The following is a 26,313-nucleotide window of genomic DNA, read 5'->3' as shown; positions in this document are numbered from 1 at the left end:
GCTCAGGGAAAGCGCCAGTGGCTGCAAGGAGGCCCCCCAGAATGGGTTTGATTGTGGGTGCCTTGGTTTTAACACAATAATTGTGCACTAGTGTTGTTGTTGTTGTTGTTGTTGTTGTTGTTGTTGTTGTTGTTGTTGTTGTTGTTGTTGTTATGCTTTAGCTTTATTCTGAGATGCTTCCCCAGTGTTACCACATACCGTATTTTTCGCACCATAGGACGCACCGGAAAATAGGACACGCCTTGTTTTAGAGCGGGGAGAACAAGAAAAAAAAAATCTCCCCCTCTCTGCCCAGCGCCCCTTCAGCGAAGCGGCAGGAGGCGCTGCACAGAGAGGGGGAGAATTTCCCCCCTCTTATTTTCCCTCTCTAAAACAAGGTGCCTTTTAAGGTGCGTTCAGGCGGCTACCTTGGAAGCCTGGAGAGCGAGAGGGGTCGGTGTGCACCGACCCCTCTTGCTCTCCAGGCTTCAGGTTCCTTTCGACCTGCTCTTTGGGGCTGGGGGGGGGGAGCCCACCACCAGCCCCAAAGAGCAGGTCAGGGAGCAGCGGAAAGGCACAGCGGAGAGGCTGCTGCCATAGTCACGCGTCACCTCTCCAGCTGGGAGAGGGTCGTGGGGGGCTGCTTTAGCCCCGCGTGCGCTCTCCCGGCTGGAGAGGTGGCGCGCGGCTATAGAGGCTCCTGCCATAGCCACGCGTCACCTCTCCAGCCAGGAGAGGGTCGCGGGGCTATGGCGTCTTCGCTCCATAGGACGCACACACATTTCCCCTTCATTTTTGAAGGGGAAAAAGTGTGTCCTGTAGAGCGAAAAATACGGTACATAGAATCAAATCATTATAGAGTTGGACGGGGCCCAGAGGGTGATCTAGTCTAAGGTTACCAGACGTCCTCGTTTCCCGGGGACAGTCCCTGGATTTACAAATCTGTCCCCTGACAAAATCCTATCATTCCTATTGAAGTTGAAAAGTGTCCCCGGATTCATTGGAAAAAAATCTGGTAACCTTAATCTAGTCCAACCCCCTGCAATGCAGGAATCACAGCTAAAGAGTCCAAGACAGATGGCCATCCGACCTCAGAAAGTTATTCTGAATGTTTACTTGAAGCCATTGGTTCAGTATCTCCCTTCTGGGGCAGCAGAAGACAAGTCTGTGCCACTTTCCATGTGACAGCCCTTAGATATCTGAAGGTGGCTGTCAAATCTCCTCTGTCTTTGCATCTCCAAGCTAAACATACTGGGTGTCATGAGCCAGGAGTCAACTTCACCTGTTGAGCAGCAGCCTGAAGGAGCAGAAGTGACTCCATCTGCTCCATCAGCCTTCTTGTTCCATGATGAGAACCAGCTGGCTCCAGCTTTCTTAAGCAAGGTTTCCAGCCTCAGTCAGTTGCTGGAAACAACACCCGTTGTTCCTGGCCAGACCTTGCTGCTGCTTGCTTCTCAAAACCTTGGGCCCTCAGTTTTCTTGACCCCCAGATTGTCTGACTACATGAACTGAGATACACCTGACCTTTGGACTGGACTGAACCTTGCAGACAGACTCTGCCTCACTCGGCTCCCTCAACCGTTCCTCATAAGGCCTGGTTTCTAGACCCTGATCCTCTTGGTTGCCTTGCTCTGCACACCTTCCAGCCTCTCAGTTCTGTGGTGCCCAGAACTGGACACAGGACTCCAGCTGGGGTCTAACCAAGGCAGAATAGAGTGGGACTGTGACTTCCCTTGAGCTGGACACTCTACTTCCACTGGTGTAATTTAGAATTGCATTAGCACTTTTGCTGCTGCATGGCACTGTTGACTCGTGCTAAGCTTGTGGTCTACTAACACCCCTAGCTCCTTTTCACACATCCCGATGTCGAGCCAGCTGCTCCCCATCCTCTATTTCTGCATCTATTTATTCCTCCTTGATGCAGGAGCCCTGAACCCCCAGAACCATATAGTTGTGCCAGCTAGGGCTGATGTGAGGTGTCATCCAACAGCACATGGAGGGCACCAGGTTGGGGAAAGCTTCCATCTGGGCTTGGCCTAAATGGTTTATCCTGGTCTGGCAAAATACCAGAGTCCCACCCTGAAAGGATCCCTTGGTTTTATCCAACCTATTCATGCCTCCTCCACATTGATGACAGTTCCTCAGGCAGTTCTTTCAACATTCAGAACCTTAAAGGCGCTTTACAAAGGGATTAGCGTCTCCCAGGCAAGAATCATGCACCCCACAAGAGAGAACTTGAGAATCCTAAGCACTAAGAAAGCACTAAGCTTTCTTTGGAGGCATTCAGATTAGAGGGCGCGGTTGGGTTCCCACAGGCTTAGTATTGTGACTCGGGTAGGGTTCAGATTTCTAGTGTCAACAGATTTCTACTGTAACAAGGCTCTTTCAAAGCCTGCCACTGAATGAAGGGCTGCAAGTTCAGACTAGTAACGGAAGACAGGAGGGTAAAGGGTAAAGGGTGACATGAGAACAGACCACCCTTGGTGCTCAACTAACTTGCCTGGCTAAGGTCAAAGGCCCACCTAGTCCAGCACCCTGCTTGTGGCAGCGGCAAGGCAGAGGCAGCTGGCTAGCCTGCAAAGGAGGCCTGAGGGATACTGCTGTTTGTTCCCCAGTGACTGGTATTCAGAGACAGAGTGCCTCTGAACATGGAGGTTTCCACGCTCCATGAATTTTCTCAAAAATACATCTAAATGAGTCGCAGGGTGGGATCCCTTTAAATCACATTTGTGGCACATTTTTCTCTGCAGAGAATTATGGGCACTGTAGTTCACCCCTCACAGAGTCACAGTTCCCAGCAACCCTTAAGCAAACCGCAATGACCAGAATTCTTTGCACTGAATGAACACAGCCGACGCCTGCCATCCTTCTGGAGAGTTCATGGCAATGGTCAAGGGTAAAGAGGCCCCTGACCATTAGGTCCAGTTGTGGCCGACTCTGGGGTTGCGGCGCTCATCTCGCTTTATTGGCCGAGGGAGCCGGCGTACAGCTTCCGGGTCATGTGGCCAGCATGACTAAGCCGCTTCTGGTGAACCAGAGCAGCGCACGGAAACGCCATTTACCTTCCCGCCAGAGCAGTATCTATTTATCTACTTGCACTTTGACGTGCTTTTGAACTGCTAGGTTGGCAGGAGCAGGGACTGAGCAACAGGAGCTCACCCCATTGTGGGGATTGGAACCGCCGACCTTCTGATCGGCAAGTCCTAGGCTCTGTGGTTTAACCCACAGCACCACTCGCGTCCCATGGCAACAGTAGTTACGGCCAAAGGACCGACTCTGCCGCAAGGCAAAGTGAGGCGATTGCCTCGGGTGGCTGACACGGACAACAGCCCCTTGGCTGCTCCTTCTAAGCTCTGGGACCATTCCTCTCTCTATCAAAGGACAGAGTTATTTACGGTACAAGGGCTGTCAGAGCTGTGGAAAATGCTGTCCGATTCCCAGTACTGAATTAAGACTCAACTGTCAATCCACTTGGCTTCTGTGCAAGGAATAATGAGGGGCGTCGCCTTGTACTGTGCCTCAGGCAGCAAAATGTCTTGGGCTGGCCTTGCATGGCCAATGCAAACACACACATGCATGCAAGCACAAAGCTTTCTCTCTTTCATTGTGATTCCTGCTTTGCAGGGCGTTGGACTAGATGACCAATGGGTTCCTTTTCAACTCTACCGTTCAATGATTCACTGACCCTCGCAGGCATGCCGTCACATGCACACATCCCACCTAAAATGTATAAGGTCTTTATGTTTTTTCAAGGGTGGGGCTTCACGGTCCAGCTTCAGATAGTTATGTAAAAGTTTTCATCCTCCAGCCTTGCATTGGCTGAAAATGTAGCCAATGACTGGGGAGCATGTGGGTGTTGCAAATCCCCCAGTTTCCTGGATCTCGTGCATAAAAACCCATCGCCTGGAATGGTGAAAGGCAACAGCTGAGAGAAACCAAACTCCGAAGAGTCGCAATGGCTTCCACTACGTTCCTGACTCTGCCTTCCGGCAGGAAGATGCCGCAGCTGGGCCTGGGCACCTGGCTGGTAAGCAAAAAGGATGCTTTGCGCATCCAAATTGTTGTTCCTCTCTCGCTGTCAGGAAACTGGGTGGGAGGCTGAGAGCCAGACCTCCTCAAAACTTTCTCCCAATTTAGGGGTGGCTATGGGATTCTCTTGAGAGAAATGTGCTTTTCCTCAGTCAGTGGCAGTTTGTTTTATTTATTTACAAAGGCATTTACATACCACTATCCAGAAAAGGTATCGGAGCCATTTACAACAATTGAATGTTAAACCACACAATCAAAACCACATTTTAAAAAGTTTAAATCAGAAATCGGTGAACTGTTTTGGAAATATGGATTCTTACTTGCCTTGCATAGGCCTGGCAGGAAAGTAAAATTTTCAGCAGGCACTTAGAAGTTGGCACAGAAGGCACCTGCTGAATCTCTTGTGGCAGAGAGTTCCACAGCACCAGGCCAATGAGACTAAAGGCTCAGCTCCTTGCTGTTGTCAGGTGCACCTCACCAACTTGAGGAATGGCCAGTGATGTTCCTGCAGATGATCTCAGTGATCGAGCTGGGATTTGAGGGTTCAGGAGGATCCTGATGTACTCTGGACCTAAGTTGTTAAGGGCTTTGTAGATTAATATAAGGACCTTGAACTTGGCTTGGCAATAGATGGGGAGCCAGTGCAAATGCTTGGGGGGGGGGCATTAGGAATGGAAAGAGGGCCATTGGTCTGGTTCAGCAGCCACCATTTTCTCACTTATTATTATTTTATTTACTGCATTTATATCCCCCCCCTTTATCTGTGGAGCTCAAGGTGGCAGAGCATGGTTCCCCCTCTCCTCATTTAACCCCCACAGCAACCCTGCAAGGGAGCTTAGGCTGAGAGGCAGTCACTGCCCCCCAAGGTCACCCAGTGAGCTTCATGACCGAGTGGGGATTCGAACCCAGGTCTCTTGCAGGTTCTAGTCCAACACTCTAACCATTACACCACGCTGACTCAAGTTCTTACCTGTAGCTGTGATCTTTTGTGGGTGGTGAAGGGATGAGCTAGCTGCGAGGGAAACTGTTTTCTGTTAATAATTTTAATATTTCTTGTAAACTACTTGGAAGCTTTACTATAATCAAGTGGTATATAATTTTTTAAAAATGATTTTTATAATCTTGCAGACTAGAAGTTAGCTATCCCTGTTCTGAACTTTGGAGGGAGGGGAGAGACTTCTGAGTTTAGCAAATAAGTTGACTAAGAAAAAATCAGGATGGTTTATTGTAGGAAGACAGAGCTTTTACTCCTTTCTAAACTCTACTACAAGATTCAATAGAGGCCACCAGCTTAGATAGCTTTGGGTAAGGAAAAAAAAACCTTTCCCCAAATTCATGAAGGATTGATGGAGCTTCCATGTTCAGGGACAGTCTACCTTTGAATACTTGCTGGGAGGAAAGGAGAAAAGAGATTTGCTGCCTTCGTGCATTTTTATAGGGCACGGTGGGGGGCACGGGAGATGAGTTCATGGAACCAAGGGCCCAGTGGCCCAAAAAAGTTTGGGAACCAATGATCTGCAAAGTGGGGGTTAGTGGCAGCTGGGAATCCTATCTCAAATGCCCAAAGCATGATTTTGCTGGTGAGCACAGCTTAGCAGTTCCCATGCTATTGATGCTCATTTTGAGCTTTTGATAACAGGTGACAAAGAGCTTTCTTAGTGGTCCTTTAACCTAAAGAACAAAATGCTTTGTGGTTTTTAATGATAACAGTGCGGCGGGGGGGGGGCATTGCAAAGCAAAACAAATCCACTTTGGGAGATGGCTTACAAGCACGCCCCTGTTTTCAACTCTGGGGTGTAGGAGCCCCCATTCCTCAATCAGATGCCCTCTGCCTGTTTGGGGGACTAAAACACCCCTCCATTGCTAGCCATCCTGGCCCTGCCAGATGGGTCTGTTGGAAGCTGGGTCTGCAATTGTAACCACCGTTATAATTATCCATATCCTTTCCCCCAGGCTGGGACTCAAAGTGAGTTGCCCAAATTAAAATGACACAGATAAAAGGCAAAAAGCTTTAAAGTTATAGAAGACGATCGTTGAAAAGTAACCAAGCTCTAAAACAAACTAGTAAAATGCAAAATAAAATAAAATAAAATAAAATCCTTCTAGTAGCACCTTAGAGACCAACTAAGCTCATACCAATACCAAACTTAGTTGGTCTCTAAGGTGCTACTGGAAGGATTTTTTTGCTTGTTTCGACTACGGCAGACCAACACGGCTACCTACCTGTTATTAAAATGCAGATGTTAAAAACAGTACAGCACATCTGGGCCAAAGCTCTGAACTTTCAGATTTGAAAATAGGAGATCAGCAGCCTTGAAAATGAGGGATCAGCAGCCTCACCTGTCCCGGGGACAGTCTACGGGATATCTAACAATCCGGGGAAGCAGCGGGAAACGGCGCTGGAATAAGGGAATTTCCCTCAAAAAAAGGGAAGGCTGACAGCTATGATCTGGGTGGGGGGTGCCCAGTTTGGAAAAACTGCTCTGGAGGGGGAACAGGCCCCTCCCAGGCCTGCTGCATTCGGGGCAAGTTGGCAACTTTCACCAGCCCCATCTTGCCCCGCAGCAGCTCTCCCTGTCTAGAAGAGCCAGACCTTTGCAGGTGGGAGGAGTCCGTTGGCTGGACGGAGAGAGGAAATAAGAAACATTTCGCTCTGGAAATCTTATCCCATCCTGGGCAGCCAGGAAGCGCCTTGGGGCAAGGCAGGGGAAGGCGAGGAGATGAACCAGCTGCTGGCCACCTTCCTTGTCCGACAGAAAGGCCCCTACTTCTCCCCAGGCAACCAAGCCCCGGCTGAGCTTGGGAACATCCACCCTCCCTGTCTCCCGTCCTTTGGGGGAAGGAACAGCCAAGCACAGCATTGCAAAGCAGGCACATCAACACCCCTGACAGCTGGCGGTGACCCCAGCAAATATTACCGTGATTCATATAACTGTAAAGTTGGAAAGAATCCCAAAGGTCAGCTTAGTCAAACCACTCAGAATGCAGTTAGATAGCACTTATATCGTGACCAAGGCTGTTTCAAGACTCCAACAGCCCTGTGGGGTAGGCCACATTGTCCCCATAACTTTTCTTTACGCTTTAAATCCTCCAGCAGGCATGTCCAAAGTTGGTTTCGGGGGCCTGATCCGGCCCGCCAGTTGGTTTAATCTGGCCCCTGTAAAATCCTACAGAAACCTCAACAACTTCAATCCTAAAAAAAAAGGTCAACAACTCTGGCTGGCCCTCATGGCTCTTCACTTCATCAAATCTGGCCCTCCCACTGCGGGAACAAAAGGCAGGTTCTCTAGAAGAGACAGGCATCTCACCTCCAATACCGGAGACAGCACATGCCCACCATGGCTGGCAGACACTGGTCCTCATATTTGCCATGAAATTGCTCACTGAAGTTGATTTGGCCCAACCTAAGGTGCTTCGTGGCAGAAGGGCGGGCATCTCTTTCAGGCCCAGGCTGCTAGTTTTTATAGTGGAGGGTGTCGGATATACAGTGGTATCTCTGGTTACGTACCTAATTCGTTCCAGAGGTCCGTTCTTAACCTGAAACTGTTCTTAACCTGAAGAACCACTTTAGCTAATGGGGCCTCCTGCTGCCGCTGGGCCGCTGGAGCATGATTTCTATTCTCATCCTGAAGCAAAGTTCTTAACCCAAGGTACTATTTCTGGGTTAGCAGAGTCTGTAACTTGAAGCGTATGTAACCTGAAGTGTCTGTAACCCGAGGTACCACTGTACACCATAAAACTAATTTCAGGGCAGCCTGCATCATTAAACTATATAAAATCAGCAAGAACAACCTTATGAAATCTATAGGGCAAGAACATAAAATAAAGAAGTCCATTCCTCCCCTGGTCATCCTGTGATAAATAAGCCATTCTTAATTCAAGAAGAAACTCTGGCAGAAGAGGGGTGTTTTAGTCTGTGTTCTTCAGTAAATGGGCTCCTTGCCCCCCCCCCCCCAGCTCAGCTTAATGCACGCCAGCCACTCCTCTCCCCTCCTTGCCAGAATACCAATTTCCTTTGTTTACACAAACACAAAATTTCTTCCAGTCGGCGTAAACCTGGCTCCAGGCAGGACTTCTTTCAGGACAAAAAAACAAACCCACTTACGTTCTGCCTTTGAGAACAGCATAACGCAAAGCAGACGTCTTGCCTGCTTGGCAAATTGAAGTCAGGTTCGCTGGGACATCCGAAAAAGAGAGAAAGAGGGTCTTCTTAACAAAGACATCAAAGAATGGCAGCAGCTTTGGGGCAGTTTTTGGTGGGCAGGCTTAGGGTAACAGGGACTGGGCGTGATGTGAGGTGAACTACGGTTTGTGGGCTACAGTCAACTTAAATGAAATAAATATGTGAAAGGATTATGGTGGGGGGAGGGAGAGGGACCATTTTCAGGCAGAGGGTCAGATTACCTGAATGGAATAGGGATGGACTGGGTCAGATCCAAAAGTGGTTGGGGCCACATTCACACAGCCATACACATTCCCAGTACACAAACACACACAAACAATGGGTATAGTGAATGGTTTCTTGGGACTGGGTGATACTCAGAGAACAGTGGTTTATTCAATGCTTTTAACTTTAAGTTACTGCAAAGTTACAGAGCTGGTAAATTCTAATCTGTTTAAGCACATTATTTTTTAAAAAAATATGCAAAAGAAGAATGAATTATACAAAATGTACAATGGAGAGGGAAAAAACCAGATGTACAGAGTTTGCAAACAGGTGTTCCAAAAGGCAATAATCAATATCTATTTCACATTAAATCTATACACATTTGTTGCATTAATTTGTTTTTTTAGAAGTATGTTCTAAAGTGGTTTCTTATGTACATTAAGGATACATATTTAGAATCCGATTGTGGTTATATTGACGGGTCTTTTTCTTATGTTTGTACATCTAATTAAATAGTAGCAATATACTATAGGGTGTGTGTTTTACTATTAAAAAAAACTTTTACAAATATTTTTACCCATGATGCTCAAAGTATCAATGAGTCTCTTGTGCGCTCCCTGCATAATCAAGTGATTGTTCTTAATGCAGGGTGGAAGGTGGCAAAGGGCCTCTTGCAAAATCATATTTTACATTCTAGTCAATGAGTATTAACACAATAGGCGTGGGAAATGCAAAACAGGTGTATGTTTAGGTATGTCTAGCCTGGAGAAGAAAAGACTGAGAGGTGCTGTCATGGTCATCTCCAAACATCTAAAAGGCTGTTAGACAGAAGATGGAGCAAGCTTGGTTTCTGCTGCTCCAGAGGGGAGGACACAAAACAATGGCTTCAAATTATAAGAATGGAGATTCTGGCTAAACTTTAGGAGGGTGGTGGACTTTCATTGGAGGTTTTTAAATAGAGACTGGATGGCGTTCTGTCAGGGATTTTAAAGCTGTGTGTTCCTTCATTGCAATGGGTTGGACTAGTTGTCCATTGGGTTCGCTTCCAACTCTACAATTCTATGAGTTAAATACACATGTTGGAGTTGAGTATCATTTAATTTGGTAGGACTGACTTCTGAGCAACATGCATAGGATCAGGTTGTCCAAATTTTCCAAAGTGCCAGTTCTTACAGAAAGGCAGATAAGTCCTTTCTTTTTAAACCCCGTGAAAGTTCTAATCTACAGGGCTCTTGGATTCATTTTACAAACACTGGAAATTCCCAAACGGTCCATTTGGACTTTTGAAGAACTTATTATGGGCAGCAAAACTTTTTTCTTTGCGGCCAAGGGGCCTGCCTTAATGTTATGCATTTTGCAGAAAATTGTGTATTTGTTCTTGTCCTCCCACACAAAGGGCTCCGTTCCACACACTGGCTCCGTTCCACAATTCAGAATTAAGATGCCATTCGCTTGACTGACACAGGTTTCGAGTTGTATTTCCTGAGGCCAAGCCCAAAATTAAGCCCAGATGGGAGGCTTGGAAGCTTCAGTTCCCTCCTCCACCGTCCCCTGATGCATAACCAATTTAATCTAGCTGAGATGCAGAGAGGGGGGAAACTTCTTCACGCAGCACAGAGTTAAATTATGGCACTGGCTCCCACAGGAGGCAGTGATGGCCACTAACTTGGATGGCTTTAAAAAGACATGATGGAAAGGGCTATCAATGGCTGCTAGCCAGGATGGCTAGCCTCTGCCTTCATGGTCAGAGGCAGCAATGCTTTTGAAGACTAGTTGCTGGAAACCACAGGAGAGGAGAGGAGAGGCCTCTTGTGCTCCATTCCTGCTTGCTGGTTTCCCGCCGGGCCGGCATCTGGTTGGCCGCTGTGAGAACAGGATGCTGGACTTGATGGGCCCGATCCAGCAGGCTCTTCTGATGTTCTTATATGTGTGCAGCAGGTGAAGCCAGCTGCAGTCATACAAGGCTGGATTCTGCAAACTGGGAAACCTTGTTATGCTTCCAGTGGCTTCCTCATGAGAGGACTCCAACTGCCCGCCCACTGCAGAATAGGAAACGGTTGGTTGCGCCATCTCAACAGAAAGGGAGCCATATCTGCCAGAGTGCCCATTAAGTGGGACACAATCTTAGACAGGCTTCCTCAGACTTGGCCCTCCAGATGTTCTTGGCCTACAACTCCCATGATCCCTAGCTAGCAGGACCAGTGGTCAGGGATGATGGGAATTGTAGTCTCAAAAACATCTGGAGGGCTGAGTTTGAGGAAGCCTGATAAGCAATGCACTGTGTGATTCCTTGAAGTATCCCAGAGGTACAAACACTTATGACACATGGTGTGGCTTCTGGTAAGAATAGGACAAGATCCCCCCCCCCTCTCTCTCTCCTCTCATTGCTTATTTCACTTCTTCTTCTTCTTTTGTTCATCTGATAAATATAAATTTATCAAGCATTTCCAGGGCAGCTCACAAAATTTAAAAAGGATGACAAGAAGATTGTTAAATGAAGTTAATCAACCCAGTCCGTTGCAGTCTCCCTCACAGGGTTGTGGGGTGGGGCAAGTCTAATGCACAGCACTTTTTTTTTAAAAAAATACTTTTTTATTCGAGCTTTAAATAATACACATGTCTATATAAATATACATTGTACAAATCATCATATCACTGAACGTATAAACATACATATAAATAAATTATTGTTCATTTTTTCTTTTTTACAAAAGAGGAAAGAAAAAAAAAGGATCAAAAAACAAAAATTTCTTATCATCAAAACAAACAAAAAAACAAAAAAAAAACCCTTTGGACTTTATTTAGTCCTGGACTTCCCTCCACCCTATTGGTAAGTATCAAATAATCCTACATTCACGTATTTTCTCTTAATCTTAAATATTAGACATTCTCTGTTAGAGTTAATCCAGGCCCACCAGTGTCTTCTACTATTTATTTTCAATATATTTCCAGTATTTACTCCAATTTTTATGAATGTACAGTCCTTTTTTAATGATGTACAGTCCTTTCTTGCAACTTGCTTGCATTTGACTTGCACAATTGCAGCTTCACAAACTTGGCAGGTCAGAAAGATTAAAATCTCTTTCCACTGTGGGCTTTCCTGCCACAGTGATTGCTTTTCATCTTACTGCTTTTCATGCTTACTGGGCTCTGGGGGCTTCCCAGAGCCTGGGAAGCAAGGTGAAGAGCTTAAAACCTTGCCGCTTTGCACCGGGGTGGGTGGGACAAGGCCTGTTTGGTGCACTGGCTACACAAAAGTAGGGTTGGTCACGCAGGGGCGGTTCTGGAGTGGTTCTAGCTACACTCAATTTCAGCTTTACACACAATCTCAAAACCTAACCCCCTGCGCAAGTCATGAGTTGACTGTCTCTCTCTAGGGTGGAGAACCCTCGCAGTCAGAATGAGGTGGGCTGGGAAGGAGGAGGTATCTGCCATGGCTAGTTCTTGCAAGCTGCTTCCTCAGCTGTGCCTCCGGGGTGAAGGCCCCTTTCTTGCTCAAACCATTTGGCTTAAATCTGCACCCCAAATTCTTGGCGCAGGTTCCCCGTTATTTCAATTTCCACCCAGAATAATGTTCGGACAAAAGTTGAAATGCAGATGAAGGCCAGCCTCCCAGCCTGGCTGTTTACAGGAGGCGGCCTCTGCCGTGTCACGCAAGGCCCCTGGCCACGTTGCCAGCCCTGAGGCTGCCTCGAACGGGCAGCATCTGTGCCTCCAACACAGAGCCAGCCTGCCCAACCTCTCGCTCAATGCTTCCTTGTTCTGCAAAGCTGGCAGCCATCTCCGTTGGGCGTTATCATGCCAAGATCACAGCCACAGGCAGAGGCATGTGACGACTGTTCTGCCAGCTTAATCCCATCCACACCCTGCAAGCTAAGTGGAGCGTTGAGCCAGCTGTGAAACTTCTTGAGAGAAAGCCACCTGAGGGCACATCTGCACAAGCGACTTACATTGGCCTAACCCTTCCTCTCCCCGGGGAGCAGGGAGTTCTGAGAGGGAGGCATGGAAGGAATGTCCTCTACCTCTATGAGAGAATTTTTGGCAGAAGCCAGCTCTCTCAGATCACTTCCAGATGACCTGTTTCTTGAGCTTTCGTCCTCATTTGTTTGCACAAAGTCTTTGAGGAGGATATAGAAACATCAAATTGTAGAGTTGGGAGGGAGCCAAAAGGCCATCTTGTCTCAATTATGTCCATTGCTTATTCAACAACAATTGCTTTGGGCAGAGGTCATGCAACAGGCGTCATCAACACAGTGCCCATGGACACCAGTGTGCCAAGCAGCATGTTTCATGTGTCTTAGTATATATCTCCTCAAAAATTCACAATGCACAAGAGGTCATTTATTCTTCCTGCTCAGATCCTGTTTGCACAGCCTCAGCCAATCCAACAGCATGCCCCCTTAGCTATGCCTTCCTTTCACTGGTTGCCAGGATTGGCACTGGGTGTCCATCTTCCCACAAGTGTGGCAGCTGATGTAGGTTCCTTCCAACCCATTGAGGAAGAAGGCTGTGCTGGGGAGAGCATGCCCACACAAAGATGTGGTCCTCCTGTCTCTCTTTTCTGCTCTTTTACATGTGGCAGCCATTTTGTGCTGTGCTACACCTCCAGGGCAGCCATTTTGTGACTGACGCCTACAGCACTTTCTCCAAACTTTTGGTGGGGCCCCCCATTAAAATGTCACATCAAGTAACCACTATTGTACACTTGTCACTTGAAACCATTGGTTCAAGTCCCACTTTCCAGAACCAGGAGAAAACAAGTTTCTTTCATGTAACAGCCCTTTATATATTTGAAGATGGCTGTCACACCTCTTCTTTCTGGAGTTCTCAAAGCTTTCATACATACATGTCACATAGAGGAGGGAGAAAGGTTGTTTTCTGCTGCTCCAGAGAAGCGGACACGGAGCAATGGTTCTAAACTACAAGAAAGAAGATTCCACCTAAACATTAGGAAGAACTTCCTGACAGTAAGAGCTGTTCAACAGTGGAATTTGCTGCCAAGGAGTGTGGTGGAGTCTCCTTCTTTGGAGGTCTTTAAGCAGAGGCTTGACAACCATATGTCAGGAGTGCTCTGATGGTGTTTCCTGCTTGGCAGGGGGTTGGACTCGATGGCCCTTGTGGTCTCTTCCAACTCTACGATTCTATGATTCTATGACTATTTTGTGTTGTTTTGGTTGGCCTAATTAAGCCTATTGGCCTAATAATGGCTTGGGGTTATATTATTTTTATTTTATTTATTGCATTTATATACCACTGTTTCCTCCAAGGAGCTCAAGGTGATCTACCTGGTTCTCCCCTTCTTCACAACAGCCCTGTGAAGTAGGTTAGACTGAGAGGCAGTGGCTGGCCTCCAAGGATACCCAGGGAGCTTCGTGGAGGAGTGGGGATTCAAACCCTGGCCACCCAAGACCTAGTCTGAGGCTCTAACCACTACACCACACTGGCTTTCATTTGAACTCTTGCCTCTTTCTTTCTTGTGAGGCAGGACAACTGAGCCTGGCTGATAAGACCAGAAAAGGTGCAAAGCAAGGGAGCCTGGCTAGGGCAGGGGGTTATGGGTGTTTCTTCAGAGCACCTTCCTGCGCCTCGCCTTGCCTGAGAGCTGGGGTTGCCTGAGGGACTCGGCCACAAGGCAAATAAAGCCTTTCTTCTCTGTTCAAATAGGCAGAGCTCAAATTCTCATCCAGCCCTTGTTGGCGTGAAATGGAAAAGGGCGAGTTCAAGATAATGGATTGTGCTATCAAGTTATTGCTTAACAAGGAAAATAAATAGTACTCAGCCCTTGTGTACACCCCTCTCAACAGGCGGACAGGTGTTTTGGTGTCCAGTTAATTCATCCGGGTCTGACAGCTGCCCATGAGCTTCATTCAGGTGGTCATAGGGACTCTGTGGATTTGGGGTTGAAGACAGCAGGCAGCCCATCCATCACGCTAAATGTTCATGTTGATTTTTAATTCTTGAAGTCTCCTTGTCTCAGACCACTTGAAACTTGCTCAGTGGTCTTGGTGGACCACTCAGTGCTTTTTCTGTCTTTTCCAGCAACTGTGCTGCGCTGTGCTAGATTAGTCATAGCATCATGGAATCCTAAAATTGGGTGGGACACCCAGGGACCATCTAGTCCAGCCCCCTGCGATGCAGAAATCACAACTAAGGAATCTCTGACAGATGGCCATTCAACCACTGTGTAAAAACCTCCAGTGAAAGACGGTCTGAGATGCCAAATGATTTCCAATCAATTTTTTTGCTGCTTTTATTTATTATGTATTGCACTTAAACCCTGACTTCCTCTCTCACTTCCAGGCACCACCTCTGCTTTCCATGTGTGTTTGTGAAAGGTGGGTCTTGAGGTCATGATATCTGCATTTCCAAGGGTCAAACGAAGTCTTCTCTTCCTGTCAGTCTCCTCCAGGTATCGTCCAGGGGGCCATTGAAGTGGCGATAAAAAACGGCTACCGGCATATCGACTGTGCCTACTTTTACGACAACGAGGGGGCCATCGGGGAAGCTTTCGAGAAAGTGTTGAAGGAAGGGCTAGTGAAGAGAGAGGACCTTTTTATTGTCAGTAAGGTGAGCTGCTGCTGCCAAGAAGCTGTGAAGCTATGAATACAATTCCCTGGGGGAGGCTGGGTCTGAAATAAGCTTTGAAAGCAAAATCCAAAAGTCTGAAGTTTCTAGTTCAGAGCTTCAAGTTCAAATTTCAGAGACTGGATATCCAAATTTGCATCTTGGTTATATAAAATAATAATAATAATAATAATAATAATAATAATAATAATAATAATAATAAATATTATTTATACCCCACCAATCTGGCTGGGTTTCCCCAGCCACTCTGGGCGGCTACCAACAAAATATTAAAATACAATAGTCCGTCAAAGATTAAAAGCTTCTCTAAACAGGGCTGCCTCCAGATGGTTCTTTTCCCATCATTTGGTAGATACAAAGGCAAGGAAGTTTACCTTGTTTATTGCTCCTCATTTGTCTCGTGTTTTTCCAGAGAAGCTCCCACCATCGTATTTAAGCCTTTGGGGGGGGGGAAGCCTTTTTTTTAAAAAAAATAATAATTACAGCAATATGTAAATGAAATTTCCAATTATTTTGAATTCATGCAAACTTTTAGACATGCACAAATTCTGGTTGGGGAGACGGCCTGTGCCCTGTGATGCTCTGAGGAAGAAGAACAGCAAGGAGGGCTGCTGTCCTAGAGGAGCCTCTGGCCTGATGCAGACACAATGCACCTCTGATGTTCTAAATTGCATGTCTCCTCAGCCTCACTTGAATGCTCTTCCTTTGGCAGCTGTGGAATAGCTACCACGCTCCTGAAGATGTGAAGCCAGCTCTCCTGGAAACCCTGAAGCTGCTGCGCCTTGATTACCTGGATCTATACCTGATGCACTCTCCCATGGGCATTAAGGTGAAATGGAAGTCCGCCTGGCTGTGCTGAGCAGCTCATTCTTCCAGCTGTTTCCCCAGAAAGGTCTCTCTGGAAATGCCCTGCTCTATCTAATCTGGAAGCCCCCACCCAATAGTCCTGGACTGAGCCAAGTTGGCGGGGGTGGGGGGGACACACTTTGCAGCCACACAGGAGTCAGGGAAATGCACTCTGCATCTGCTCAGGGGCATTTATGTCTATTTGTGTTTCGTACGTTTCAGTAGCACCGATACTTGCAACGCAGAATGAAGGCTGCCTTTGGTCTGCTGGCAGGTTCAGTGTGGGAAGTTTGGATATTCACAGGTGGGGCTCACCTGAAGCAATGAAGCAATATGCAGGCAGATCTGCCCCATGGAGAGTGATCCATGGGGCAGCTCGTCTGCACAAGCCTTGCAGAAATGAACAGGACCCGTGCAAGAGGCCGGCAGTCGTGTCCCATTCATTTCAGTATGGCTCTTGCTCGAGCAGAGCTTTCCAAACGTCGCGACACGTTCGTGTGTCGGCTTCAGTGTAAATATGCCACGTGAATGCTCCCCGTGCTGCTCCTGAGGCTGGAAAGGGGTTTAACCTCTAGTTTCCTTGTAAAACTGAATTGCCGTGTCGCCGAATGATGCAAAACTGAATGATGCATGTCTAAAAAGTGTCACACCAACATGAGAAGCTTGGAAAGCTCTGTGCTAGAGGAATAATCTGTGTCTCAGGTTCATCAGGAGGGAAGCAGGCGCCACCTGGTGGCAGCAAGATGATCCTGCTGCACATTTTGCATGACTAAATACATTGGTGCTCCAATCAGTTCACATTCTATTTGATTATTGATCTACTAAATTTATATACCGCCCTTCATCCAAAGATCTCAGGGCGGTACACAAAATACATCATAAAGACAAGAACAAGGAAAACCCATAACGCCCCTCCACAAACACATTTAAAAGCACATAGAATGTCCTTTTAAATAGCGGGGGGTGCGGGTGGCGATAGCGGGCCAAAGCGTGGGAGCATTAGGGAGGGGGGTTCCCTGGGAAGGCAGGCGAACAGGCAAGCAGACCGACAGATGAGGAGGGGGAGGAGGAGCAGAGCAGCCCCCCCCCCCATGGGTGTGGAGGAAGTCACTGGCAGGGTGCAAAAGTTCAAAAGAAAAATAAATAAAGAATAATAAAAAAGCAGTGCACTCTCCCCCTCACACAGAACATCTCCCAAAGTTCATGTGGGCAGATTGAGGAGCGGATTTTGGCGGTGCCCAGTTGCTAGGGCACCTTCCACACAAGCTTTAGAAAGATACCCGCTGCTCAGTGGCGTAGCGTGGGTTGTCAGCACCCGGGGCAAGGCAAGTAATTTGCACCCCCTAACCCGTGGATTTGCGCCCCCTAACCCTAACCCCCAGGTGTTGCGCCCGGTGCGGCCGGCCACCCCTGCACCCCCCACGCTACGCCACTGCCGCTGCTGACCAATCCTCTGTCCTGCTCTCTGCCATGCTCAACGCTCATGGGGCACCGCGACTGCCCCTTAGGTAGGTTGCCGAGCCGTTGCCCCTTCGTCCCAGCCCATCGGCAGGTGGTGCCATGGAGCTCCACCCCACCCCACACTGCTCTCCCCCATTGCCAGCTGGTGCTGCTGGTCTCTGGGGTGCTGCAGAGGTGAGTGGGGGGGCTGCTGGGGCAAAGGTCTCAAGGGGTTCAATCTGTGCCCATTGAAGATAAGATAAGAAGTCTTTGTGGTACTTTCATTGACTTTATTCAGTACTGGACTGGTGGACTCAGGGAGTGCTCATGGTCCGTGGGTCAGGGGGCACAATACTTGCCTTGCCCCTAGCCCTGGCAACCCACACAATGCCCCTGGCACCGATACGTCTCCTTGCCAAGGGCGCAAGGGAACTTAGGTGCACCTGCTGGGGGGAGGGGATGCCTTGATGGCTAGCGCAGTCTCTCCCCCCCTCATGCTCTCATTCTCCTTCGTGTAGAACGTCAAGGGTGATACCTTGCCCCAGAAGGATGGGAAGGTTCTGCAGACTGATGTCGATTACGTGGACACGTGGAAGGTAAGCGACAACCACTGTGCCTCTTGCCACAAGTTGCCTGCTGGATCAGAGTCCTGCTGACAGAGACACCGCCAAGGAAAGGGGCTCCTGACTTGGCAGAAAGCCCCACTGAATTCAGTGGGCCTCACTTCCAGGTAGTCATGGCTAGCCTTACATTGTCTTGTTCCTGTCCTAGGGACTAGTTCATACACAGAATCATAGTAAGCAAGAAACACAGGCGGCTTTTTAGAAAGTCCAGCTTGGATCCCTGGTGGTGAGAGAGAACAGTGCTGCGAGGGCAGCTCACCTTTCTAAAGTCTCTCTCCCTCCCCCCCATCTTTCGAGGGTTGTGACTTCTGACCAGTAAGACGCTGAGTTTGTTGGTCAGGTCCTGCACCTCTCCCACAGGCCTCCTAAGCACCATTTTTGCAGAGACTGGCAGGAGATAAGTGACAGACTAGCCTAGAGAAATGACGGGGGCAGGTTGGGGCCTTTCTTCACAGCCCACGCCACCTCAAAACACACAGGGCTACCACTTCACACCTTTGTCTACCAGCCATCGTGTGTAGAGAAAACACAACCGGATCTTCTTCCCTCCCATGTCCCTGTTGCCTCTAGAGTGACCTTTGCCGACCTGGTGCCCTGCAGATGTTTTGGACTACAACTCCCATCACCCTTAACCAGGGACCAGCTGCTCTTAAACATTTGGACTTGTCCCTTTTCTTGCAGGCTATGGAGAAGCTGGTGGATGAAGGCCTGGTGAAGTCTATTGGGGTGGCCAACTTCAACCAGTGCCAGTTGGAGCGGCTGCTCTCCATCGCAAGGATTAAGCCAGATGTTCTCCAGGTACCGTTCTTCTTCTTCCATTTGGAAGTGTCAGAATTGTATCCAATAAGAGGGAGGCCATGTTAGGACAGCCTTGGCCATGGGTTCAAATTCCCACTTGCTTGAGGATGCACCTGGTGGCCTTAGAAGCTCATGTTATGATCTCCCAGCATTTGCTCCCTGGCTTTATTGATATGTGCCACCCCAATCTCCAAGCAGTGAGAGACTCCAGGGGTTCCACATGCGTAGCCCAGGTTTGGTTTCCTTGTGGTGTTTTTAGGATGTATGGTGTAATTTGCACATCTATACAACCTGAGCATAAGATGGAGGAGCTCACAGCATCAGCACCCCAACAGATCTTGCTTCTCCATCAGTCACAGCTTTGGATCCAGCACAGAGCAAGCTGGTCTCTGTTTCTCTATCTTTCAGCCTGCTTCCAGCTCAGCTCTGTCTCTCACACTCTGGCTACTGTTCTCTTACCTAGCAGCTAGAGAGCAGGTGGAGGAAAGGCCCACCATCACTTGTAGTTCTTTCAACCTAGCCCATTCTTTTGGGATGCTAATGAGGACACTTAAGTGGCCAGCTAAGGTCTTTGTCTTACAAAAAAGCTTGCCTGATAGGTCCAGCAATCTCTTCTGTTAGTTTGCCTACCCATGCTCTAGGCTCTCTCTCTTTCCTCCACAGGTGGAGCGGCATGTATACCAGGTCCAGCGTGCGCTGATTGCTTTCACCAAGGCCAAAAAGATGGCCCTCACAGGATACAGCCCCTTGACATCCCCCAAGCGTCCCTTGTAAGACACTGTCTTTTGTACCTTAAGGGCCCCCTGTTTGCATCTTCAGTAGTTCCTCTGGCAGGCAATACCGGGTTGGGGGTGGGATGGCTAGCCTGCGAAGAAGGGCCTCTGCAGGTGGCATGTGGACTTGGCATGCGTCCTGATTTCCCTGCACAGCCTATGGGAGAGAATAGATTATACCCAGTCTCTATAGAGCATTCATTCTGTTTTCTTTGGGTTGGATATTTATATGACAATAAGCGCCCTGCCTCCATCCCAGTCCCTCTTTCCGCGTGTCATTTGGTCACGCCACACTTTCCCATCCTCACCATGTTGCAAACCTCCCCCAGCAAACAACGCCCCCCCCCCCTTAAAGTGGATTGTTGTGCTAGGGCAACAGAACCTTTCAACTCACTTTAATGGTGCAGACACACCCCTACAGTTTGGTGGTGTGCTTGAACCCCTCCTGAAAAATAGCGAGAGTCTGGAGGCACCCTGAGTTCCGTCAGGACACAGTTCTCCAGTGGAGCTTCATTCCTAGAATAAAGGACCAGGTGGAGTGGAGACGTCTTTAAGACATCCTCGCTTGCACTGAGCTGTTGGGAGTGAAGGAAGTGTCCTCCAATCTGGTCAGCTCTTGCATGTAAAAGGTACAAAACCAGAATCACTGGAGCAGTCAACTCCTCAAAGGTGTTGTGACTTGATTTACTGACACAGATAGGTAGCCGTGTTGGTCTGCCATGGTCAAAACAAAATAAAAAAATTCCTTCCAGTAGCACCTTAAAGACCAACTGAGTTATCTGAAGAAGTGTGCATGCACACGAAAGCTCATACCTAGAACTAACTCAGTTGGTCTTTAAGGTGCTACTGGAAGGAATTTTTTTATTTTGTTTTGATTTACTGAGTTAAAAAGCAGATGATTAATCAGCTGATTAGATTCAAATGTGTGTTCATATTACTCTTCTTGAGACAACAAGGAAAGGGAAGATGATTTGTAATTTGATAAACAAAAACAACCATCTGTTAGACCTCTAATAACCTCATTTTCTCTTTAATTCATTGCTACAAACATTCAGCACAAGCAGAGTAGATTGAAAACCAGACCTATCAATTAAGATATTTCCCCTCTCTCAACCCTCCCCCCTCCAGATTAATTAGCTAAAGCTTTGGTTGCTTAATCCACATGGTGATAGCCCCGGGCTCCTTTGGAAGGGAGGCATAGACACTTAAAAAACTAATTGATTGAAAATGCAAAAGAAAAACAGCCTTAGTTTGAAAGGCTCTTTCCCCTCTAGCCCTCCAGGTCCTCTGGATCCTAAGAATGGCATGGAGGACCCTGTGGTGAAGGAGATTGCTAAGAAGCATGGGAAATCCCCAGCTCAGGTAAAGTGTTCCAGGTGTGCAGGTGTGTGTGGAGGTGTGTGCAAATGGTACCTGTTCAAACAGAAAACTTCTCCTTTTTTGCAAGTTGGCTGCTTGTGTCAGGAGTTACGACCCAAGATCAGAGGTGGGTGGGGAATACAGAGAGCAAGGCAATGGTACCAGTTTCGAAAGTGTTGTATTAATTTTACTTGTCAAATAATTCCCAATCATGCAACACAGGCACTCAAGCGCTGCAAAGATTGTTTCCTCTAACTAGCCAGCCAGCCTATTAGCCCAGAGGGATGGCTGGAGGAGGGCATTGGAGGGTAGCTCGCTGGGGTGCCACAGAGCCCTTTCCCTCAAAATGTCTGTGTCTCTAAAGTACTTACCATTTTCCTGCTGTTAGTTGTTCAGCCCAAGTCTCTTTGTTGACAAAGGCCCAAGTTGCATGGCAGGCAAGCTGACGTTGCATAATCAGGATGCTGTTGCCCTTTGTGGAAGACCGCTGCCCTGACTAGGCAATTTCAACCAGTCCTTGCCTTGACAAGCTGTAACTTCCAAGGAAAGGAGATCGCCTCTTGGTTTCCCCAAGTCAAAGCCCTGCTTATCTGAGATGGTTCAAATTGCTGAAAGCTGTTGTCGGCTGAGTTAACATCCAGTCAGACAGTTTCTCCTTCATTCAGCATGTGACTGATTACATTTAAAAGAGTTGTATGATAGAGATAATGGAAGCAAAAGTGTCGTGAATACATGAGTCCACAAGGTTTATTGAACAAAATAGCTGTTTTTTATCATGGTTCTTGCATGTGCAGTTTTTCTTGAGCTACTTCTAGGGCTTCACGTGTTTAAAAACATAACAAAACACCATAATGTTTCTTCCTGAATGGCCTCCTAATAAACAGCTTCAGTACCTTGGTCAGGCTCTGACTTTGGTGGATCTCTAGAAGGCCCCTTCCTAAACCCCCTCTCTTTGAGCCTTTGCTCTCTGAAGTCAGTGCAGGGGCAAGGAACGGCCTTTGCTGTTGGTCTAAGGATTGGGGAGGGACCATAGACTCAGATATACAGCTGCAAATAAAACATTTTAAGTGTGCTTTAAGTGCAATATACTGTGTGACACTGGATGGCGATGACAAGCCTTAGGGAAAATTCAATGTATTTTTAAAAACACTTTAAAAAAAAGCATTTTCAGACCATTTTTTGTATGTGTGTAGATTTCACACATGAAGAAGCTCCCATGTTCAGTCCCTGACACCTCAGTTAAAAGATCGGATAGCAAAACTCGGAAATACTCTGTGGGCAAAGCAGATGATAATGGGCTATATCATCTCATCTGATCCTGTATATAAAACAGCTCCGAATCTTCACAAGGATGCACCAGGGCACAGAAGCTGTAGCACTAAGATAGGAAGGGGATGGTAGATTCTTACATGGAAGCTGAATTGACTGGCGCTGCAGAACTGCTACTTGCAGTATCTTGGGGACATGAATAAGAATCTCTCCCAGGTCACCAGGTGGGGGGAGCTTTTTCTACAACTGACAAAGGAAGATAAGCAAAGCTGCCTTTCACAGAGTCGGACCACTGCTCCATCTAGCTCGGTACAGTGGTACCTCGGGTTACAGACGCTTCAGGTTACAGACTCCGCTAACCCAGAAATAGTACCTCAGGTTAAGAACTTTGCTTCAGAATGAGAACAGAAATCGTGCAATGGCAGCGGGAGGCCCCATTAGCTAAAGTGGTACCTCAGGTTAAGAACAGACCTCCAGAATGAATTAAGTTCTTAACCAGAGGTACCACTGTACTGGCAACACTGGCCAGCAGTATTCAGGCAGAGGCATCTCTCAGCCGTACCCAGAGAGGCCGGGGATTGTACCTGCAGAGACAGTGACTGCTTCTATTCATGCATCACTAACAATATCCACGGACGTATGCTGGCAGGCTATATTATTATTACCGATAATATTTATTTCTAACCACCTCCCTTTTCTGTTTAAAAACACACACACGAAGCGCTTACAGCGAAGGCACAGTAAAAATATCTGCAAGGCCTTTATGGTGGCTGTAGTGTTGACAGTGGAGGGGGCACTGACCGTCCCCTGGGTGAGGGCAGCTGGTTCAAGGCAAACTGGGTTGGTGGTCCTGGCTCTTGAAAAAGGCAGGTGTCCAAGTTTGTGATGATGAATGTTGCCAGTTCCCGGACACAGCAAGTACATGGAGAGTCCAAATGATGACCAGTCTCTCCTTATCGCCAATGTCTCCACAGATTCTGATCCGCTTCAACATTCAGAGTGGCATAGCCACTATTCCAAAAAGCCAGACACCTGCTCACATCATTGAGAATTCAAAGGTAAAGTAGACGTCAAGCTCTTTCTGCTAACACCTTTAAACGCTTCAAGATGCTGCAGACTGGAGCCTTAAAGGGCCGAAGTTTAGGATGCTACTTGAAGTATGAATAGTGTGATCTCGCTGTTAAGGGGGCTAGTAAGCCCATAGATATCAAAGCTCTTCTTTTGAAAAAGTGTACTTGATTGTTTAAATATTTGTTCCTTTGGGCTATTAAGCACTGAGAGTATACCACATATTTTAAATTCGCATGAAAATAAATATAAAAATGCAGCATTAAGCTAAATCTTGAAATGCCATGATCCATAATTCAACTATCTTGTATTCTAAGCAGATAAACTGGAAATTAATGGACACGTCCATTAATCTCAGTGGAAATTACTTAGATGGTTATCACCCAAAAAGACCAGTATCACAGTTAAACAATATCAACTTAAAATGTCTAATTTTTTTTTTTACAAAAGGGAGGGAGGGGTTCGCCTTTGTAACCTCAGCCAAATGGAAGGCCAAACACTGAGTTTTCAATGAGTTTTGAAGCATGGGTTGTGAAAGTCTCTTATAGCCCCACATAATTTGCCTCCCTCTGACTGGTGTCAAAGGGTAGTTGGGGTGCAGGAGAAAGCTGTTTTTTAAAAAAATCCATTAATATCTTTGCTACCAACTTGAAAGTAAGGGGGTTTAAAGTTTCTGTCTTGGATATCAGGCCTCAGATCCTTTGGGATTTTCTCCTTTTCAAAGGCTGCACCTACTTGCACTGTGCCAAGCCAAGTAATTCCAAGCAAAAGTCATTGCTTCTGTTCTTTTATAGGTTTTTGATTTCCGACTGACGGATGAAGAAATGAAAAAGCTGGAATCGCTGCACTGTGGGGCACGGGCTGTGGCCTGGGACATCTTAGGGTGAGTCTGTGTGCTGAAAACATCAGACACTTTAGGGTGTGCAACATGTAATTATTTTATTGCCTTATATCTCACCTTTTTCTTAAAGATGCTCAAAATATCTTTAACCCCCATTTAATCCCCACAACAACCCTGTGAGGTATGTTAAGCTGAGAGGCAGCGACTGGCACATGGTCACTTATGGCCTAGTCCTAACCATGGTCTCCGAGGTCCTAGTCCAACGCTCTAACCACTACACCACACTGGCTTCCCAGCACAACGTGGAGATCAAAGGTGCTGTCTAGGTGGATGAAACACCCACATTGGCCTCTGTTTCACCTGTAAATGGGGGAAATGTGGCTTTCCTGAGCACTCTCCAGCTCAGTTTCCCTCTGTAGGACCATTGTCATGAGGTTGCTGACGGTCAGATTGGTCAATGAAGACGGGCCACAGCTCCTTAGCGATAAACCCACGCACTGCATTCATCTGATTTGCCAGAGCCAGCAACTCAGGTCTTCCGTGGCCTCATGTGATGCCAAGGGCAACGCAGCTGGGAAAGACTAAGCAGAGGCTTCACCTCTGAACTCACATGGGGTGGCCAACTTTTTGGGTGAGCGCTCTGCAACTCAAAACCACAGGAGGCAGCACTAACTTTATTGGGTGCTTTGTTTATTTATTTCATAAGTTTTGTACCTCGCTTGATTGTTAAAAAAACACACCAAAAACCTCAAAGTGATTTACAACAGAGAGAAAACAAAAAAAATTATCAGTAACAACAACTCCTTAAAACATTCATAAGATAAAACCAGCAATAAACCAAAAACAGATTAAAATGCACAGCAACATTCTACATGTCTGGTTAGCCTTGTCTAAACAAAAATGTTTCTAGCAGGAGCCAAAAAGAGCACAGCCATGTTGCCTGCCTGATAGCAATGGGCAGAGAGTTCCAGAGGGTAGATGCTGCCACACTTAACTTTAGCATCTTCACGCAGACACGAGGCTTTGTAAGCATTGTTTATATTTGGAAACAGCTGTATGTGGTAGGAACAACCAGCGGTTTTTTTGTTTTTGTTTTTGTTTTGGAATCATAATAATAATTATTTATACCCCGTCCATCTGGCTGGGTTTCCCCAGCCACTCTGGGCGGCTTCCAACAAAATATTAAAAATACAATAAAACATCAAACATTAAAAACATCCCTAAGCAGGGCTGTCTTCAGATGTCTTCTAAAAGTCAGATAGTTGTTTATTTCCTTGACATCTGATGGGAGGGCGTTCCACAGTGTCAGTGCCACTACCAAGAAGGCCCTCTGCCTGGAAGAACGACCAGCCTTCACAGCAAAGCTTTTAGGTAGAAGATGCTGCAGGGCTGTCATTGATTTAAGGAGTGTTGCTTTTCCTTGCAGGATGGGGACCCACAAGCACTACCCTTTTACCAAGGATGAGTGATTCTGCAAGCAACAGCGCTCACCCCTCCCGGGCTTCAAGGCATGGAAATAATGGAGACGGCTTCTGCATTTTGCATCTAACCAAAGCGAGTTGATTCTGCTCTCCCAAGGCTGACTGCTCCATGTCTTCCCTGTGTCTCATGGGGCATAAGTGAAATGAGGACGAGTGGTTTGTCTGCTTCTACTTCCGCTGGACTTGACCCTGCCCCACTGGCAGAGGAAGGGGGCGCGACAGGTGCGGCCTGCCCTAGGTGTCATCCCTGAGGGGGGGTGACATCACCGTGCCACCCCCCTGGGAGGCTAGCCCCACCCCCAAGAAAACAGCTAGCCCCGCCTCTGCCCTGCCCCACATGTTGGAGTTTAAATGCTTGACTTTATATGCACGCTCAGCTTTCTGCATCGCACCTGCAGTTTGAAAAGTTCTGTATGCTTGGGGTGAGGGTTAATGTTGTGTGTTCCATTTTCCCCACTCTGAAAGTTCACTGAATGAAAAAAATAAAAATATTCTCCCATAGTACGATTACACGAGTCTCATGATTTATTTGCAACTTCACTTTATTTCTGATTTGTAATTTGTTAAGTTGTGGGTGAACATATCAGACGACATAGCGATGCTTCAAACAGCTCTTGTTTATTCAGAGGCCAGAACAGAACTGAACTGAAGGGCTCAGTCAGTCTGCTTATATAGAGCTCCAGTACAACGTAACTGTAACAACTTTCTAAAACTATCCAATCACTGAACGTCACTTTCGATCCCTTATTTGCATAACGATCTACAGTATCCCCCTGCTGGCCCAGGGTGAGAACTTCAGTACATAACATAATTAATACAGAATTATTTGACTTTT

The 26,313-nt window shown here is 47.1% G+C and overlaps 1 protein-coding gene and 1 long non-coding RNA gene across 2 annotated transcripts; one reads left to right on the top strand and one right to left on the bottom strand.

Moving 5' to 3' along the window:
* Nucleotides 1-3,848: 3,848 nt before the first annotated feature.
* On the top strand, nucleotides 3,849-25,982 carry LOC309345452 (aldo-keto reductase 1B-like). The gene is made up of 10 exons (XM_081868528.1): nucleotides 3,849-4,006; nucleotides 14,795-14,962; nucleotides 15,693-15,809; nucleotides 17,785-17,862; nucleotides 18,571-18,687; nucleotides 19,351-19,457; nucleotides 20,735-20,822; nucleotides 23,063-23,146; nucleotides 23,951-24,039; nucleotides 25,424-25,982. Exons 1-10 carry the CDS (start codon nucleotides 3,935-3,937, stop codon nucleotides 25,464-25,466), a joined length of 963 nt encoding a protein of 320 aa, XP_081724654.1. The 5' UTR covers nucleotides 3,849-3,934; the 3' UTR covers nucleotides 25,467-25,982.
* Nucleotides 14,924-21,639, bottom strand: LOC309345512. The gene is made up of 4 exons (XR_014158274.1): nucleotides 21,191-21,639; nucleotides 19,479-19,617; nucleotides 15,355-15,418; nucleotides 14,924-15,034 (listed from the first exon to the last, which is right to left on the bottom strand). It is a non-coding gene; the product is annotated as an uncharacterized lncRNA (long non-coding RNA).
* Nucleotides 25,983-26,313: the final 331 nt, after the last annotated feature.

This window comes from Podarcis erhardii (genome assembly GCF_964252035.2).
Source record: "Podarcis erhardii genome assembly, chromosome: 7".
NCBI classification, from domain to species: domain Eukaryota; kingdom Metazoa; phylum Chordata; class Lepidosauria; order Squamata; family Lacertidae; genus Podarcis; species Podarcis erhardii.
The sequence above is the reverse complement of the archived record's forward strand: the minus strand, read 5'-3'. Positions and strand labels throughout refer to the sequence as shown.